Here is a 17,635-nt window from a genome sequence, read left to right on the forward strand (position 1 = left end):
GTACTGAGGGCCTCCAAATCAAATTCTTCTTCTGGGTCCATAAAGCCTGTTGGTCTTGATCTGGTGATAATACCCCCCCATCGGAGTGTTGCTTTCTGCGCTGTGTTTGACTGTCTGTCCCACGTGTTTTAGTGTCAAACACAGACTGTGTTACTGTACGTTACATAAGAGCCAAACCGCCCACCACATTCACTGTTAGATTAAATCTGACGTCTCTCTCTCTCTCTCTCTCTCTCTCTCTCTCTCTCTCTCTCTCTCGTAGGTTCGGTTCGTCGGTCGGACCCGGAGCTGCGTGTCGTCGGTGCACGCGTTCAGAGCGCACTCGGAGCGGACTGCGATGTGTCGGACTGGGATGTGAGAGAGCCTGAGGATCTGATCATGGGTCATCACCAGCAGCGGCAGCAGCAGCTTCGTCCTTCGCAGGGACGGATTTGGAGAAGGCACTGAGTCAAAGCCTGCGTTCTTATCCGTCTGAGGGAACTTATTTGATGTTAAACCGTGTGGAATGGAGGTCCAAACTTTCGTTCTGCTCGTCCTCGGCGGGAACATTTTCACCAGGTGAGACCTTTTTTCTCGTTTCTACACGGTTCCTTAATACAGAAATAAGAAGCAGGAAATGATCTCCATGCAGCACCTTATGGAGAAATATATTTTGGGGAATTGCTTTTGATGTGACGTCACGCCGAAATGACCCTCCACGGGCTGACGTTGCACTTGTGTAAATATACTTCAGAATAAGTTGTGCTTTCTCCTCTGCTTTACTTTGTAACCTGGTGACACAGTTTGCGTAATGCGTAATGTGCAGCAGAAGGCAGCGCATAATGTCAGCTGCCTCCAGACTCAGCACATCCCGAAGGGAAGAGGCCAAATTTAGGCAGTTTAACAGGACCAGGTGCCTCTGGGATTGTTCTTTTAACACATCTGAAGTAACTGTTTGGTAGTTTTTTTTTTAATTTTTCTTGAAAGATGACAAGATTTTGTTCGGTTATTAGACTAAAGAAAATAAAGAATAAACAGGGATTCTTGTGATTTCACAATTAAAGGGGTCATTTTGTGCAAAGTGGGGTTTTAAGTAAAGTGTGATTGACATTTTGTGCAAAAAAATTAAAGTCATGCAGTTTGTACAAACTACCCTGCTATCAGGCTTTAGGCTTGAAAAAACTTGTTTACTTGTTTCTGTGACATGTCATTGAATCCTTATGTACAGTGCATCTAGAATGTATACACAGCACTTCACTTTTTCCACATTGTGTTATATTACAGCCTTTCTCCAAAATGGAATAAATTCATTTTCCCCCTCAAAATTCTTCTCAGACTACTCCATAATGACAACATGAAAAAGTTTTTTTTGTTTTTTTTTTCTTTGCAAATTTATTAAAAAAAAAGGAAATCACATGTATGTAAGTATTCACACCCTTTGCTCAGTACTTTCTTGATGCACCTTTGGCATCAGTTGCAACCTCTTCTTGAATATGATGCCACAAGCTTGGCACTCCTGTCTTTGGGCAGTTTTGTCCATTCCCCTTTGCAGCACCTCTCAGCTCCATCAGGTTGGGGAGAGCTGGTGCACAGCCATTTTCAGATCATTCCAGAGATGTTCAGTTGGATTCAGGTTTGGACTCTGGCTGGACCACTGAAGGACTCACAGAGTTGTCCTGAAGCCAATCCTTGATATCTTGGCTGTGTGGTTAGAGTCAATGTCCTGCTGTTCAAAAGACTTCATCTGTAGTCATGTAGTCTTTTGAACGGCTGGTATTGAGCCAACTGAAGACCATCACAGGACTCCTGCTGGACTCCCTGCAGTTTGCCTACTAGGCAAACAGGTCAGTTGAAGATGTCGTCAGCATGGGACTGCATTACATCCTGCAGAACCTGGACTCTATAGACGTATGTGAGGATCCTGTTTGTGAACTTCAGCTCGGCGTTCAACTATCATCCCAGAGATTCTCCACAAAAAACTCTCCAACCTCTCTGTGCCAGCTCCCACCTGTCAGTGGATTTCTAATGTCCTGACGGACAGGACACCGGAGATGAGGCTGGGGAGCATCACATCCAGCACATGATTGCAGACAACACCACCATCATTGGTCTCATCCAGGATGGTGATGCGGAAGCATACAGACAGGAGGTGGAACTGTTGGTCCTCTGGTTTGGTCAGAACAACCTGGAACTGAACCCACTCGACTGTGGAGATGATAGTGGACTTCAGGGGGAACCCACCATCACTCCCCCTTCTCTCCATCCTCAACAACACTGTGCCTGGACAATTTCCAGTTTCTGGGATACACCATCTCCCAAGATCTTAAGTGCACCTCCCACATAGACTCCATCAGGAAAAAGGCACAACAGAGGATGCACTTCCTCAGAGAGCTCAGGAAGTTCAACCTGCCCCATTAACTGCTCATCATCCAGTCTGTCCTGTGCATCTCCATCTCTGTTTTCTTTCCATCTGCCTCCAAACAGGCACAGACTTCAATGAACTGTCTGATCTGCAGAATAAAATCATTAGAGCCAGCCTGTCCACTCATCCAGGACTTATATGGGCCCAGGACCAGGAAGCAAGCTGATAACATCTCTGCAGACCCCTCACACCCTGGACACACACAAAGGAGTGGTTTAAACTCCTCCTCAATGTTACAACGTTGTTCACTGTTTACTGTTTCTGTACTCTGGCAAAATAATGTCAAAACAACAAGACACAGGAACAGTTTCATTCCACAGGCCATCACACTGATGAACAATTTAACCTCCTAAAAAACTCACTCATTCATATACCTCATGTACAACTTCAGTCTGTTTGTCTGTTTCTCCTTTGCCCACAGTTTTGTAATTTCAGGTTTTATTTTATTTGGACATGTTTACTGTGAATTATTCAGTGTTTTGTGTATATTTATACATGCTCGTCCAGAGAGAGTGCAGCTCAGACCAGAGTCAAATTCCTTGTATTCGTGTAGATACTTGGCAAATAAAGGCCATTCTCATTCAGATTCTGACTCTACTGAAAGATGAACCATCGCTCCAGTTTGAGGTCAAGAGCTCTCTGGAGCAGGTTTTCATTCAGGATGTCTCTGTACATTGCTGCATTAATCTTTCCCTCAATCCTGACTAGTCTCCCATTTCCTGCCACTGAAAAACATCCCCACAGCATGATGCTGCCACCACCATGCTTCACTGTAGGGATGGTGCCTGATTTCCTCCAAACAAGACACCTGGCATTCACACTAAAGGTAATCTGGCCACTCTACCATACAGGCCTGATTGGTGGATTGCTGGTTGTCCTTCTGGAAGGTTCTCCTCTTTCCACAGAGGAATGCTGGAGCTCTGACTGAGTGACCATCGGGTTCTTGGTCACCTCCCTGACTAAGGTACTTCTCCCCCGATCACTCAGTTCGGGGGAGAAGTCCTGGTGGATCCATATTTCTTCCATTTACGGATGATGGAGGCCACTGTGCTCATTGGGACCTACAAAGCAGCAGATACCATTTTGTACCATTCCTCAGATTTGTGATAACTGTGTGACCTTATATGTAGACAGGTGTGTGCTTTTCTACATCATGTCCAATCAACTGAATTTACTCGAGGTGGACTCCAATTAAGCTGCAGAAACATCTTAAGGATGATCAGTGGAAACAGGATACACCTGAGCTCACTTTTGAGCTTCATGGCAAAGGTGCAAAGGTAAAACTTTTTCACATTGTCATTATGGGGTGTTGTGTGTAGAATTTTGAGGGAAAAAAAAAGACAGCCTTATTCCATTTTGGAATAAGGCTGTAACATAACAAAATATGGAAAACCTGAAGTGCCGTGAATACTTTCCAGATGCACTGTAGATGGCTGATTGCACTCTAAAGCTGTGACTACACTGCAACTGTTTCTTCTGTCTGAAATTACCTCAAACAGACCTTTATTGGGTGAATTTTCAGTGTCTGTGTGGCTGTGTTGACTGCTGACGAAAAGGTCAATTTTTATACAGAAAGGACAAACCCGTCTGAGTCTGTGGTGTTGGGTGTGAGTGAAGTGAGGTGCTTTTACTGTGATGTGAAGTGGACATTAAAATGCTTAACACTCACAAATGTCTTCCACACCATGGACCACTTAGCCCATTTAAAAAAAAAAATTCTCTCGGACCACCTGGCACCTACCTTCCCAAATATTCAAAAATAATAGGTCTGCTTACCACTCCAACAGTATATTACAAAAATTGCTGTTTGATGGCGACTTGGGATCTGGGATGGTCCCTGTGGCTGACCTACCTGCTTGTGGCTGCTGAACCACATGCATCAGGATGATGCACCTTGCTGTTGTGTCAGATGTTTCCTTATTTTTTCATTTTGTGGATCTTGTCTTAAGCCACTGAGCTGTCGTGTAATTTTACCTCATTAATCATTTTTATACAAAACATTTTGTCACAAAACAGAGATAAAACAGTTAGCCATACTAGCATCACAAAATGGTCAATTGAATTTTTTTTTACTTTTGTATGAGTTAACAATTATAATCATACATACATGCTGCTGCTATTTGTTAGACTTTGGAGTAACTGTTTGAGAAATTCTTTTAAGTTACATTGTTTGTTTGCCCTTCGGCTGCTCCCATTTGTTCAGGGTCTCCACTTTTACGATAGAATATATTCATTTAAAATGTGATATTTTATGAATATATCACTCGGTGCTGCTCATGGACCACCAGTGGTCTGTGGACCACTCTTTCAGAAAGGCTGACCTACAGCTTTAAGATAAGATCAACTTTATTTATCCCAAAGGAAATTATTTTGCCAGAGTACAGAAACAGTAAACAGTGAACAACTTTTTTTTTTTTTTTTTACAATAAGTACAGCAAATTTATATGAAATGATTCAAAGATATTTGCACAAGATGTTCGATAACATTGCACATATCTATGAGGAACTGAATCTGAAAAACTGTTCATTATGTATTCATCCTGCAGAAGGGGGAAGAATTACACAGTCTGATTGTCACAGGTAGGAAAGACCTCCTGTAGTGTTCTGTGGTGGACCTCAGTGGGTCTTGGTCTGCGGATGAAGGCAGTGGCGCTTTTTGATACTGCCATGCGGGCCGTTGCTCTGGGAGGCACTTATGGAGGGGCAGCACCGTGGGGACGAGCACTTGAAAAAAAAAAATCATGCCCACCACAAAGTGGTTTTCTTGTCACTGTGTGTAGAATTGGCAAATTGGCGCCCCCTGTAGGCAGCTGCAGGCACCCCTGCTTGCTGAAGCAGTGAGATGATGGTGAAAGAAAGAGGATGGGTGCGCCAGTGCGCCACGCACGGAGGACAGTTCACCTCTGGGTTTCTCTAATGGGAGGGACAAGTTGGTGGGGCATGGTTTGTGGGCTAAAGTCAGTTACACCTCGACTTTCTTCCAAATAACGCACATCTCATTCATAACATTATAAACACAGGCTTATAATTCCTGCACGATTTTCTGAATTGTGTGACATGTCCTGCCACACATGGAGAGGATTCAGCTTTATCCCAAGCTGGGCGCAGCCGAATTCTCTCCGTGTGCAGCAGGAAATCGTGGACGGGCGCTCTCCTCCCGTGCACTCTGCTCCGCTTTGGCTCTGTCCACTTAGGACGCAGCACAGAACCAGAACTCTCTGCAGATAACACAGCAAACGAGACAGGCAGCCAGTTTATGAAATAAAAGACATTTGAAAGCAGACAGACAGGGTGTAAGAACGGGTTTGAATCTGCCCACTTTTGGAAAAAAGGGCAGCCTGCCTATTTGTAAAGATGGCTAGCTGAAGTGACTGAATCTGACCATTTTTTGGTGCCTGCAAGAGTGTGTTTTTACAATAATTTTCCAGCAGCTGGCAACTGTTTTGTTGTCATGTGACAACAAAACACACTGACAAAATAATAATAATAATAATAATAATAACAATAATAATGAAATTTAAAATTTGGCTTATCATCATAATTATACGACAGAGTTTTAGGGCCACATTGAATTTCTTTTTTTTTTGGACTTGGAGAATAAAGTTGTAATATTACCAGAAAAAAGTCGTAATATTATGAGAATAAAGTCATAATATTACGAGAAAAAAGTCGTAATATTACGAGAATAAAGTCATAATTTTACAAGAAAAAGTTGTAATATTACAAGAAAAAAGTCAAAATATATTATGACTTTATTCTCATAATATTATGACTTTATTCTCGGAAAATTACAAATTTATTCTCGTAATATTACGACTTTATTCTCATAAAATTATGACTTTATTCTTGTAATATTACAACTTTATTCTCGTAATATTACTACTTTTTGTCGTAAAATTACGACTTTATTCTCAAAGTCTTAAAATTACGTCTTTATTCTCATAATATTACAACTTTATTCTCGTAATATTATGACTTTATTCTTGAAGTCTAAAAAAAAAAAAAAAAAATTCTATGTGGTCCTAAAAGGAAGTCGTATAATTAACTGGTTTATTTAATGAAGAAAAATAATCACATTTGATCACACTGGCATGGGAACGCTAGTAACATTTCAGTTTAGATTATTGTTTGATCCACAGATGAAGATCAAAAATTGGGAGGAAAAAAAGGCAAAACACTACATCATCAAATTTCTGTCAAACCTAAAACGTTTGCAGATTAGTTAATGTAAAGTATTTACACATTTAGCCTACTATGTACAAACATCAAGCTAAATATTTATCTAAATGTTGAGACAAATATGCACCTTAATAAAAGACAGATTAGTAAAGTGTCAAATGTAAAGCATGTTTATCCAAACTTGCAATTTATGGATGTTTTGTTTTGAAGTAATATTGTAGCCTGTAGGCTTTTGATATCAGTTTGAATTGCAATTTCAGGGGCACTTCTAAAATATTAATAATATAATAATAAAAAAAATGGCTGTGCAAAATTGTTTTTTTTTTAAATGGGGGAGGGGTGCACTCGGATGGAGTGTCACCTGGGGAGTAATTCAGTGTAGAACCGCCACTGGCTGAAGGTGCTCTGACAGGATGTCAGTGTGGAATGTAGGGGGTGGGAGGTGTTGTCCCATATGCTGAGCAGTTTCCTCAACATCCTCCTCTCTAACACCTCCACCATGGACTCCAGCTCAACCCCCACGACAGAGCCAGCTCTCCTGATGAGCTTGTTGAGTCTGTTTGTCTCAGCTGCCTTCAGCCTGCTGCCTCAGCACTCTAGTGCAGAAGATGATGCTGGAGACCACCAAGTGATAAAACATCTGCAATATATTTCTGCAGACATTGAAAGATCTGAGCCTTCTGAGGAAGTACAGTCGGCTCTGACCTCTCTTATACACAGCATCTGTGTTTCAGTCCAATCCAGTTTGTTGTCTGTGTGGACACCCAGGTACTTGTACTAGTCCACAATGTCCACCTCAGTTCCATTGATGGTAACTGGGTTTGGATGGGTCTTCCATCTTCTGAAGTCCACCACCAGCTCCTTCATCTTAGATACGTTGAGCTGCAGGTGGTTGAGTCCACACCACTCTACAAACCTGTCCACCACACTCCTGTATTCAGCCTCCTGGTCACTGCCGATGCAGCCCACAATGGCAGAGTCATCTGAAAACGTCTGCAGGTGGGAGGACTGACCAGAGCCTGAAGTCTGAGGTGTAGAAGATGAACAGGATGAGAGACAAGACCCTCCCCTGTGGTGCCCCCCTGCTGCTCTTGATGATGTCGGATGTAATGTCTCAAAGCCTCACATACTGTGGGCAACCCGTGAGGTAGTTGAACGCACTGGAGAAGTCAAAGAAGATGACTCCCACAGTGCTGCCTGCCTCCTCCAGGTGAGAGTAAGCTCTGTGCGGCATGAAGATGATAGCATTTTCCACTGCCCTGTTGGGCTGGACGGCAAACTGCAGGGGGTCCAGTGATGATTCAATGACTGTGCAGAGGTGCCTCAGGATGAGCCTCTCAAGTGACTTCATGACATGTGATGTTATGGCCACAGGTCTGTAGTCATTAAGCCTGTTGGGGTCCTTCTTCTTGGGCACAGGAGCCAGACATGAGGTTTTCCACCACTCAGGAACAACCATCTGGCTCAGGCTTAAGTTGAAGATGTGCTGGAAAATCCCACATAGCTGGATAGCACATCCCTTCAGCACTCTGGGGCTGAGACCATCAGGACCCGCAGCCTTTCCTGGACACAGGTGACTAAATTCTCTTCTCACATCTTCAGCAGTGAGTCCATTTTTCATTGGCTGTTTAAAATCACACATGTGCATCTTTCACATGCACACATATCAACATGGACCAGATCTGGATCTTTCACACTCACTTTGACGAAAGCTGCCATTCTTAAATGTGAATACAGGCTGGCACAGACTCTTGAACTGGTCTCGAATCAACATTGAAAATTACATATTGTGGTTCTAGTTTTAGCCACACCTACTGAGGTGGTATGCACTCTGTGAGGCGCTTACACGGTTTGTGGTTGGAAGACTGAAGGTTGGATTGCATTGCTGCATGTCTGCAGTGGTTTTCAAGCATGATGGTAACAAGGGATTTCTGATATGCTGTTGTTCTGAGTTTTATGGGAAGGTGGAATATTGGTATTCTACTAATTGCAGAGCAGGTGGCTCTGTAGGATTGGAGTTGGACTCCCACTGTACAGACTGGGGTTTGAGTCCAGGTGTGTGTTTCACACTATTTTTCTGCATCCCTGGACAAAGCACTTCATCTGTCTTCCGCCCACCCAGCTGTAAATGGTGCCTACCTTGGTGGGGAAAGTAACCTGCGATGTACTGGTGTCCCGCTTGGAGGATGTATCGACTCTTATCCTCTTCATGCTACAGTGTCCGTGGATAAGGACCAGCCTGATGAACCTGGGGGCTGTGTAGTACCTACTTCTGCTGCATAAGTGCACAAAGCCACTAATCAGATCTGGAAGTGCTCATTTTCAGAATTTTTATGCACTTCAGGGGAATTTAAACCTTAAATCTTATCCTAATTAAAGCCCTAACAATTTCAGCTGAAGTCATTTGGAAGGTTGCTGAGCAACTGAGAGATAATCATAGAGTATCTTTCAGACTTCTAGAAGTGAAGGTCAGTTGTGGGAGCACAAAATCTTCAGTTTGTCCACATTCTCCTCCTTTTTGGAACACTGACATTATAACATGCCCCCCCTGCCGACTCATCAGTATGTTATCTGTCCTGCACAACATAGTTAAACTGAGACAGAATAAAGAAGAAAAGTGAGGAGTCTAATGTTTTCATCAAACATTAAAAAACAGATTAACACCCAGGTATAAAACTGCACAAAATAAGTGTGTGCAGAATCATTTTAAACTGATAGGCGCCTGCATGTGGCCTGCAATCTACATAGTGACATGCTTCCATTTCTCTGAAAATGTACATCTCTGCTTGGTGTTTCATGGTGAGTTCACTGTAACAAAAGGTGAAAGACTTTGGTTATGATAAGAGATGGCCCCAAAAGTTAATAAATACATAAGGATTTCCCAACAGCGGAAAGTGAAATAATTGTGTTGGAGGTGAATCAATTTCAATTTATTTTGATTTCAGTTTACAACCCCAATTTCAATGAAGTTGAGAAATTGTGTAAAATGTAAATAAAAACAAAATACAATGATTTGCAAATCCTCTTCAACCTACATTCAACTGAATACACCACAAAGACACGATATTTAATGTTCAAAATGATAAACTTTTTTGTTTTTGTGCAAATATTTGCTCATTTTGAAATGGGTGCCTGCAACACATTTCAAAAAAGTTGTGACAGGGCAACAAAAGACTGGGAAAGTTGACAAATGCACAAAGAACACCTAATGGGAAACAGGTGAGTGTCATGAATGAATGAATGATTTATTCAGCACGCACGCACTAACAAAATCTCTCATTTACAGAACAAGTCAGGAGAAAACAAAAATTAAACATATAGAACAAAACTCAAACAATTTACCAATTTAGTGCGGCTGAAAGGGTGTGGACAGAAGCAGAAGCTTATAAACGCCCACCCCGTACATCAGTTTCTGTGTACAAACAAAGAATAAACCAGTCAGTAATGTACGTGGTCTGTTAGTATCCGACCTTTTTATTTTTTGCAAAAACCATATGGATTTGAATCACGTGTGATTGCATCAGCCAAGCTTGAACCTTCGCGCGCATGCGTGAGTTTTTTCACGCCTGTCGGTTGCGTCATTCGCCTGTGAGCAGGCTTTGTGTGAGCAGTGGTCCACCCCTCTCGTCGGATTTTTATTGCGAATAAATGTCTGAATGATTTGGAGCTTTGCTGCATCAAATTTTTCCAGAAACTGTGAGAGACCTCCAGGTGGACATCATTCGGAAATTTCAGATGGCTTTCAGGGACGATTTTATGGGGATTACACAGATTAAGGAGTGCTCCAGCTGGTTTAAAGACCGCCCACAGTGTCTGAGAGCGCGGCGCGCTCCGAGCGCTGATCGATAGGCTGACACCCCGCTGAAACAACCAGATCATTTCCAACGTGAAGGCTTTGTTGATCCGGGACATCGTCTGACTTCCACAAAAATGGCAGAAGACTTTTTCGGCACATTCCACTGTTACAGGAGTTTTTTTCATGGAAAGAGAAGCAGAGGGATGCGCCACCATGCCGCTCACGGCGCGGGACAAAAGCACCTCCGTGTTGGTCTCACAGGATGGCTTTCGGTGGCTTTTCTGTCGTGTGACTATCCGAGAAATTGTGCATGAGCTAGACATGCCAGAACATGTCCTGTGAGGCTTCATCACGGCGTTGCTTTGCGCCATGTGGCTCCACCGCAACACGCAGAATTCCTCCGCACGTCTGTCTCAATGTGCCGAAAAAGTGCAGATGTCCACGTCTTCCGCAATTCCTGTGGAAGTCAGACGACGTCCCGGATCAACAATGAATGGCACATTTCACTGTTACAGGAGTTTTTGTCATGGAAAGAGGAGCAGAGCCGCGCTCTGACGCTGTGGGCGGTCTTTAAAACGGCTGGAGCACGCCTTAATCTGTGTAATCCCCATCAAATCGTCCCTGAAAGCCATCGGAATTTTCCGAATGGTGTCCACCTGGAGGTCTCTCACAGTTTCTGGAAAAATTTGATGCAGCAAAGCTCCAAATCGTTCAGACATTTATTCCCAATAAAAATCCGACGAGAGGGGTGGACCACTGCTCACACAAAGCCTGCTCACAGGCGAATGATGCAACCGACAGGCGTGAAAAAACTCACGCATGCGCACGAAGGTTCAAGCTTGGCTGATGCAATCACACGTGATTCAAATCCATATGATTTTTGCAAAAAATAAAAAGGTCGGATACTTTTCTAACAGACCTCGTAACGCAGTGAAACAAACAAAGTAATACAACAGACAAACAAAAAATAGCCACACAGGCAATTTACTTAATTACTCAAACTATAACAAGTTAATATATTATTTTTATACAGTCTTTTAAAACAAGCCAATGTACGAGATACTTTTATACAATCTAAACAATCATTCTACACTCTAACACCCTTTACGAAAACACAATACCTTTAGCAGTAGTTCGAATCTTTCTTCTATCAAATACCAAAGTTCCACGCAAATTATAACTGGACTCTCATTTTAAACAGCTCCTGGACGTGTTAAGGCAAGAGTCCATTTTTAACTTTATACATTATCTGTATTGTAAAATAATCAACCAAGTCATAAAATTTAAAAAACTGAAGACGAACAAACAATTTGTTGGTTCACAATATGGTTTTTTACTTATCACTCTTATAGCTTTTTTTTTTTTTGGTAACAGAAATATTGGATTAGTATTTGTTTTATATGTATTTCCCCAAAGTCATATAAGGGACAAGTAATGAGTGATACAATGAAACCAACAGATGCTGGGGGAGAAGATATTATACTTTGTACAAGATAGCAATAACTTTTGATATTTTATAACTTGCTGAGAGACTGCCGCTTTGCTCCATGAAATTTTTTTTCAGAAACTGTTAGAGACAGGCAGTTGGAAACCATTCGATAGATTCAGTTGGATATCGGTGAAGATTCTGTCGGCGTCACACGGATTAAGGACTGTTAAAACCTTTTCAAAGACGGCCCACAGTGGCGGAGGGCACGCGGCGCGCCGAGCGGCCATTCAACAGGCTGGATTGACCAGATCATTTCTAAACTGAATGCTGTGTTGATCCGGGACATCATGTGACTACCACAGACATGGCAACAGAGCTGGACATAGCACTTCTGCGGCACATTCCACTGTTACAGGAGATTTTGTAATGAAAGATGTGTGGAGGATTTCGCACGTCGGCACGAAGCAGCTCAGGATGCGCAGCAAAAAAACACCTCCGTCTTGGAAGTCTCACAGGACATGTTGTGGCATGTCCAGCTGTTACACAATTTCTCGGATACTCACTCGACTGAAAGCCATCGAAAGCCGTCTGAATCTTTTGAATGGTTTCCAACATGGAGGTGTTTTTTTTTGCTGCGCGTCCTGAGCTGCTTTGTGCCGATGCGCGAAATCCTCCACACGTCTTTCATTACAAAATCTCCTGTAACAGTGGAATGTGCCACAAAAGTGCTATGTCCAGCTCTGTTGCCATTTCTGTGGTAGTCACATGATGTCCCAGATCAACACAGCGTTCAGTTTAGAAATGATCTGGTCGATCCAGCCTGTCGAATGGTCGCTCGGCGCGCCGCGCGCCCTTCGCCGCTGTGGGCTGTCTTTAAAAAGGGTTTAACAGTCCATAATCCGCGTGACGCCGACAGAATCTTCACCAATATCCAACTGAATCTATCGAATGGTTTCCAACTGCCTGTCTCTAATAGTTTCTGAAAAAAATTTCATGGAGCAAAGCAGCAGTCTCTCAGCAAGTTCTCAGACAAAAGAAATCCGACGGGAGGGGTGGACCAGTGCTCACTCACAGCCTGCCCACAGGCGAATGACGCAACCGACAGGCGTGGAAAAACTCACGCATGCGCACGAACGGTCAAGCTTGGCTGATGCAATCACACATGATTCAAATCCATATAGTTTTTGAAAAAAATAAAAAGGTCCGTTACTTTTTGGACAGACCTCATACCTTTATAAAGTGCAAAAACAGTTGTTTATTATAGCTTGCTGTGTGTTTTGAATAAATATCTGTGGAAAATTATTTTCCGCTTTACTTTTTCCTTCCTTATTTTTGATTGTAAACCTTTATTACACTTATAAAACACAACAAAAGCATATACGAAGTGTATTAGATAAGAAACCGACACGTTTATTTGTTTTTTAACTATATGGATTTGAATGACGTGCGATTGCACCAGTCATGCTTGAACCCTTGTGCGCATGCGTGAGTTTTTTCACGCATGTCGGTGACGTCATTTCCCTGTGTGCGCCGCAACAGGAAAAACACCTCCATGTTGAAAACCATTTGTAAAATTCAGGCGGCTTTTGATGGCTTTCAACAAGTGAGTAACTGAGAAATTGTTTAACAGCTTGGGCATGTTCCAACTTGCCCGTTAAGGTTTCCAACGGAGGTGTTTTTCCTGTTGCGACCCCCCGCGGTCAGGTCCGGCCCGACATGCGACTCTGCCCACACGTTCTTTCATTACAAAATGTCCGTTAACAATGGAATGTCCGAATAAACTCCTCATGCCGACTTCTTCTGAAAGTTCTCTGTTCTCTGACGACTTACTGGGTCAACAGAGCCTGAAATGTGGAAGTTTTCAACTTGAAACAGCGAGACGCTGCCGCCTCGAAACGCAGATCGCCGTCAGGCGCCGTGGGCCGTCCTTACGGCGACACTACCAGACCAAAATCTCTCATCAGCCATTAAGATTTTTACCGAAAACCGCCTGAATTTATCGAATGGTGTCCACTCAGTTGTGCCTTACAGTTTTTGAAAAAAATTTTAATCAAACAAAGCAGCAGTCTCTGAGCCATTCCTAAACAATGAAAAAACGACGAGAGGGTGGGCGACTCCTCACTCAAAGACTGCCCACAGGCGAATGACGTAACCGACAGGCGTGAAAAAACTCTCGCATGCCCATGAGGGTTCAAGCATGTCTGATGTAATCACACGTGATTCAAATCCATATGGTTTTTGAAAAAAAATAATAAGGTCGGATACTTTTCTAACAGACCTCGTATATTATGAAAGCACAGTTTGTCCTGAAAAAAAATTGAAAAAAAAAAAGATTGCAGGGAGAGCTGTTAACAGCAATAATAAAACATTTATGCCAGGCCAGTGAACTGTCCAAAAAATGCCCTCAGACCCCAGAGCTACATCTAAAAGTGCAAGTTAAAACTCTACCATGCAAAGCGAAAGCCATACATGAACAACATCCAGAAACGTAGCCACCTTCTCTGGGCCCGAGCTCATTTGAAATGGACAGACTCAAAGTGGAAAAGTGTGCTGTGGTCTGATGAGTCCACATTTCAAATTGTTTTTGGAAATCATGGACATTGTGTCCTCCAGACAAAAGAGGAAAAAGACCATCCAGGTTGTTACCAGAGCAAAGTTCAAAAGCCAGCATCTATGATGGTATGGGGGTGTGTTAGTGTTCATGGCATGGCAACTTACACATCTGTGATGGTACCATCAATGCTGAAAGGTACATCCAGGTTTTAAAGCAACACATGCTGCCATCCAAGCAACGTCTTTTTCAGGGACGTCCCTGCTTATTTCAGCAAGACAATACCAAGCCACATTCTGCACGTATTACAATAGCGTGGCTTCATAGTAAAAGAGTGCGGATACTAGACTGGCCTCCTTGCAGTCCAGACATGTTGCCCATTGAAAATGTGTGGCGCATTATGAAGCACAAAATACAACAGAGACCCCAGACTGTTGAACAACTGAAGTCGTACATGAAGCAAGAATGGGAAAGAATTCCACCTACAAAGCTTCAACAATTAGTGTCCTCAGTTTCCAAACACTTATTGAGTGTTGTTAGAAGGAAAGGTGAGGTAGCACAGTGGTAAACATACCACTGTTCCAGCTTTCAAACTGATAAAGTTTATCAGGTTTAACATTAAATATCTTGTCTTTGTGGTGTATTCAATTGAATATAGGTTGAAGAGGATTTTTAAATCATTGTATTCTGTTTTTATTTACATTTTACACAACGTCCCAACTTCATTAGAATTGGGGTTGTATTTTCAATTATATAGCACCAAATCACAACAAAGTTGCATCAACACGTTTCACACGAGTAAGGTCTAACCGTACCAACCCCTAGAGCAAGCACACAGCGACAGTGGTAAGGATTTGAGGAAGAAACCTCAAGCAGACCAGACTCAAAGGGGTGACCCACTGCTTGGGGCATACAGTAGACAATACAGGAAATTATACAGGAAATTTTGGGAGTCCATGCTGATGCACAAGATGGGAGGCCTGCAGTAGAAAAACACCCACTCCCATCTCTGGATGGAGCTGCACCTTAAACAGAGAGAAAAAAACAGAATCAGGTAGCGGCAATACAACAAATACAGTATAATTTATCAGCATTTAGCAACAAGAAAAACAGAAGAAATACTAAGGTGTTCACCAGCCACTAGCTCTAAGCTTCATTAAAAGACTAAGACTTTAGATAAAGTTGAGGCTGTGGCCTGCTCTGTTAAATGATAAAATGAATTTAAAAGAGTAAAAAGCATCATAACATACTATGCCAGTATGATAGCCATACGAAAGGGAAAATAAGGGCGTCTTAAGTCTGGACTTGAAAGTCTCTACAGACTCTGACTGTTTTATTGACGCAGGGAGATCATTCCACAAAGCAGGTGCACCCTGAGAATGCAGAGCCCGGGCTGGTACGTAGGGTTTAAGTAGGTCAGTTAAGTAGGGAGGGGCTAGTCCGTGAATAATTCTATAGGTTCGTAATAGAATCTTAAAATCTGATCTCACAGGGACAGGAAGCCAGTGAACAGACGCCAAAATGGGTGTAATGTATGGGTGTAACTCAAGCCAGTCTTTCCATAATGCATTGTAGGCAATGAAAAAAAGCCTGGTTTCATGTGAATGCTGAATGTTCTGTACACTGACGTTGGGACAGTTACAAATTCAAAGTTATGCCCCCCCCCCAAAAGAAAAACACACACACACACACACAAAAAAACAAAACCCAAAAATGAGTCACAGACCAGAATAAAAATAAACATGAGGAAGAGAAGCCATCATTAAGTGGCATTTGCTCAAAAAGAGAAGGATGTTGTGTGGGCCGCTGAAGAGGAGGTACTGCTGGCCCACCACCACCAGATGGCGCCCTGCTTGAAGTGCGGGCTTCAAGCACGAGAGGGCGTAGGAGCAACAGAGTGACAGCTGTCACTCATCATCAGCACCAGCTGTCACTCATCATCCACATCACCATAAAAGCCGGACTGCAACTCCACCTCCCCGCCGAGAAATCAGCTACCGTAAGAGGTAACTTCTCTGCTTACTTAAAACTGTGTCTTAGTCTGAACTCTTTTGCAGCCGTTTTCCTGTGGTGTTTTCCTTATCTGTGGAATTGGCGTTTGGTGTGATCAGCGACGGCTTCGCTTCACACTCCAACCAGATAAGTGGTTAGACAGGAGCTGCACGAGTGTGTGATTGGAGGTGGAGGTGCTCCCTCCCAAAAGAACACAGACTGTGGAATTACTGAGTGTGCGAACTCACACTCATCTACACTGTTTCTGTTCTCTGCCAGCAGTACCAGGTCTGACAGCTGGAGACGGTGGCCACCTGGGGATCCAGGACTTGGCAGCTCCAGTGTTCTTCAGATCCGTTGGCGGTGAGGGCCGTGTGGGATCCGGCTTGGTTCTGGACGGACGTCTTCTATCCTCAAGCCTGCCCACACGTCACTCTACATATAATTGTCTGTATTACCAAAACTGTATTTGTCTGTATTCCGTTGTGCACTTCACAACATTAAATTGTTACTGTTTGGCTTATCCATTGCCCGTTCATTTAATGCCCCCTGTTGTGGGTCCATGTTCCTACACTTTCACAACAAAGGAGGCTCCATCAAGAACTGTCATCCAGAAGTATTTATTGATTACATCAGCTAAAGACGTAATAAAATCATCAGCATTTATTTATTTGTCTCTCTGTCTGTTTGTCTGTTATAGCAGGATTACGTCAAAACCTCGGCACGGATTTTGACAAAATTTTCACCACACATTAGGCCATGGAAGAACCCATTACATTTTGGAGGTGATCTGGATACGGATCCAGATTCTGTACCAAATTTCACTTTATATACGCTTTGAAGTGTTACTATTAGCAGGATTATGTCAAAATATACGAGGTCTCTTAGATAATAAACCGACCCTTTTATTTTTTTTTTTAACTATATGGATTTGAATGACATGCGATTACGCCAATCATGCTTGAACCCTCGTGCGCATGCGTGAGTTTTTTCACACGTGTCGGTGACGTCATTTCCCTGTGGGCAGGCCTTGAGTGAGATGTGGTCCCGCCCTCTTGGCTGAATTCCTTTGTTTCACACGCTGCTCGAGACGGCGCGCGTTGCTTTATCAAAATTTTTTCTGGACCTGTGAGGAATATCCGAGTGGACACTATTCGAGAAATTAAGATGGTTTTCTGTGAAAAGTTTAACGGCTGATGAGAGATTATGGGGTGTTTCTGTCGGTGTAAGGACTTCCCACGGAGCGGGACGTACTGCAGCGCTTCCAGGCGCTGTCGTCGGCCTGTT

At 43.0% G+C, this 17,635-nt stretch overlaps 1 protein-coding gene across 1 annotated transcript in view; it reads left to right on the plus strand.

The window, feature by feature from the left end:
- Positions 1-290: 290 nt before the first annotated feature.
- gabrd (gamma-aminobutyric acid type A receptor subunit delta) overlaps positions 291-17,635 on the plus strand; it is a 167,826-nt gene continuing 150,481 nt past the window's right edge. The window contains 1 exon segment of the mRNA XM_034171907.1: positions 291-558. Within this exon segment, the coding sequence (XP_034027798.1) occupies positions 506-558 (53 nt within the window). The 5' untranslated portion in view covers positions 291-505.

This window comes from Thalassophryne amazonica, chromosome 6 (assembly GCF_902500255.1).
Source record: "Thalassophryne amazonica chromosome 6, fThaAma1.1, whole genome shotgun sequence".
Classification (NCBI taxonomy): domain Eukaryota; kingdom Metazoa; phylum Chordata; class Actinopteri; order Batrachoidiformes; family Batrachoididae; genus Thalassophryne; species Thalassophryne amazonica.